The sequence below is a fragment of the Aulonocara sp. 'chitande type north' Nkhata Bay genome, linkage group LG5 (genome assembly GCF_057382095.1).
Source record: "Aulonocara sp. 'chitande type north' Nkhata Bay isolate Kocher_YH1m ecotype deep benthic linkage group LG5, A_spYH_male_GT1.1, whole genome shotgun sequence".
In the NCBI taxonomy this organism is placed as follows: domain Eukaryota; kingdom Metazoa; phylum Chordata; class Actinopteri; order Cichliformes; family Cichlidae; genus Aulonocara; species Aulonocara sp. 'chitande type north' Nkhata Bay.
Genome location: NC_141348.1, coordinates 33,718,523 through 33,720,586, shown reverse-complemented (window position 1 = coordinate 33,720,586; position 2,064 = coordinate 33,718,523). Strand labels below are relative to the sequence as shown.

General features: G+C 40.2%; 1 protein-coding gene across 1 annotated transcript; it reads left to right on the top strand.

Annotated features, from left to right (window-relative positions):
* The first annotated feature begins 617 nt into the window (after positions 1 to 617).
* On the top strand, positions 618 to 1,322 carry LOC147331067 (general transcription factor II-I repeat domain-containing protein 2A-like). The gene has a single exon (XM_086294088.1). It carries the CDS (start codon positions 618 to 620, stop codon positions 1,320 to 1,322), a length of 705 nt encoding a protein of 234 aa, XP_086150214.1.
* Positions 1,323 to 2,064: the final 742 nt, after the last annotated feature.

Sequence of the window (2,064 nt, the reverse complement as noted above, 5' to 3'; positions counted from 1 at the left end):
GTGTAGGCTTGGCTGTAGATGAGTCCACTGATGTGTCTGACAATGCTCAGCTGTTAGTTTATGTAAGGTTCTTCAACAATGATAAGAAAGAGTTCTGTGAAGACCTGCTAGGTGTAACTTCCCTTCACAGCACTACAAGAGGAGAGGATATTTACCTGGCCATTAAGGAAATGTTAACAAAGCGAGGAATAGAGCCAAACCAAGTGGTTTCAATAACCACAGATGGAGCCCCTGCTATGATGGGGAGAGAGAAAGGAGCTGTAGCAAGAATGAAAGAGGACAATCCCGAGCTAATCTCTTATCATTGCATTATTCATCAGTCAGTGTTATGCTCCACCCTGTCAGACGAGTATGCTGAGGTGATGAAAACAATGATGAAAATGATAAATTTTCTCAGGGCATCTTCTTCTTGTCAGCATCGCATGCTCAGGGAATTTCTCAGAGAAGTTGATGCACACGCTGATGATCTTCTGCTTCACAACAATGTGAGATGGCTTAGCAAAGGCAGGGCATTGGAGCGATTTTGGTCCATCAGAAGTGAAGTAGCAGCTTTCTTGGAAGAGCTGGAAAGTCAAAAAGCAACAAACTTTTCTCTCTTTTTAAATGATGGGAAAAACATGGATATTGTGGCCTTTTTGGTTGATATCACTTCACACCTGAATGAACTGAATTTGAAGCTGCAGGGCAAGGACAATTCAATTTGTGAACTGATGACAGCTGTCCGCTGCTTTCAGAGGAAACTTGAAGTGTTCAAAGAAGACCTGCAAGGAGACTATGCACACTTCCCAACAGTGAAGGAACAGGTTCAGGGACAGAGAGATGTGTCCTCTTTTGTTGACTTTGTTGATAAGCTGATTGAAAACTTCAGCAAACGTTTTGATAGCTTCAGCTTTGGACAGCAGCTCACCATGTTCATAAAGAACCCATTTGCCATCACTGATGTCAGAGGGTTCTCAAAGGAAGTCACACAGCACTTCAAGTGGGCAAATGCTGGGCCTCTTCAAATGCAACTAATTGATCTCCAAGCAGATGTGGCCCTGAAAGAGCAGTTTGGAAGAACTGAACCTGCCACTTTCTGGCCCCAATTGGTCTCTGAGACAGCTTTCCCAAATCTGAGGAAAGTAGCCCTGTACATCTTGACCATGTTTGGCTCCACATACAGCTGTGAGGCAGCTTTCTCCACAATGAACATAATAAAAACTAAATATCGTTCCAGGATCACCAATGAGCACTTACACATGTGTATGAGAATGGCCCTGACACCATTCCAGCCCAGATTTAAAGTCCTAGTAGAGCGAACTAAAGCTCAGTTCTCTCACTGAACAACAGAAAGTTGGGACGTGGAATATAAGGGGGTGAAAGAAAGAGAAACTGTAAAATTGTTAAAATGTTTTGATGTTATCTGTTGAAAATGTATTGAGACTGTTTAGTCGAGATGTAAAATGTAAAGAAAAAGGGAAACTTTTTTTTTCTGAAATTAAGCACTTTGTTTTAAGATGCACAATTTAGCCATTTTATTTATTTTCTCTAATTCATTTTAAACAGCAGCCCTATTTCTAATGTAGGCCTACTGTGTGTTTCAGTGTTAACAATAAATTTTGTTGAAATGTTTTAACTTGTATTTTCATTGATTTGACAGTCTATTGTTCATACGTTCAGATATAAATAAAAAAAAAAAAAAAAAGGTTGCTTCTCTATCACAATCATAACGTAAGTTAGACATTATGATGTCCCGGACCTCTGCTTGAGAAGATTTTCTCCAACTGGACCTCCTCAAATTTTAGTTTAATACCCCTGCTTTATAGAGTACTTTGTATGTTTATAAACACGTTATTTTTAACACCTACTTTTAGTTTGTAGTTTCGTTTTAGTTAATGATAATAATAACCTTGGATAAGAGTATATTAGGATTTCACTATTTCAGTTTCAGTAACCGGAGATCAGACCACCAAGGCCTCACTGCAACCTACAACCCCTCCTGTGGGTGGAGGGTCCACAGACCTGGCTCCTAGGTGGGACCCCTGTCAGTGCAAAGTTATCTCTGCCATTAGGGTCTTATGAATC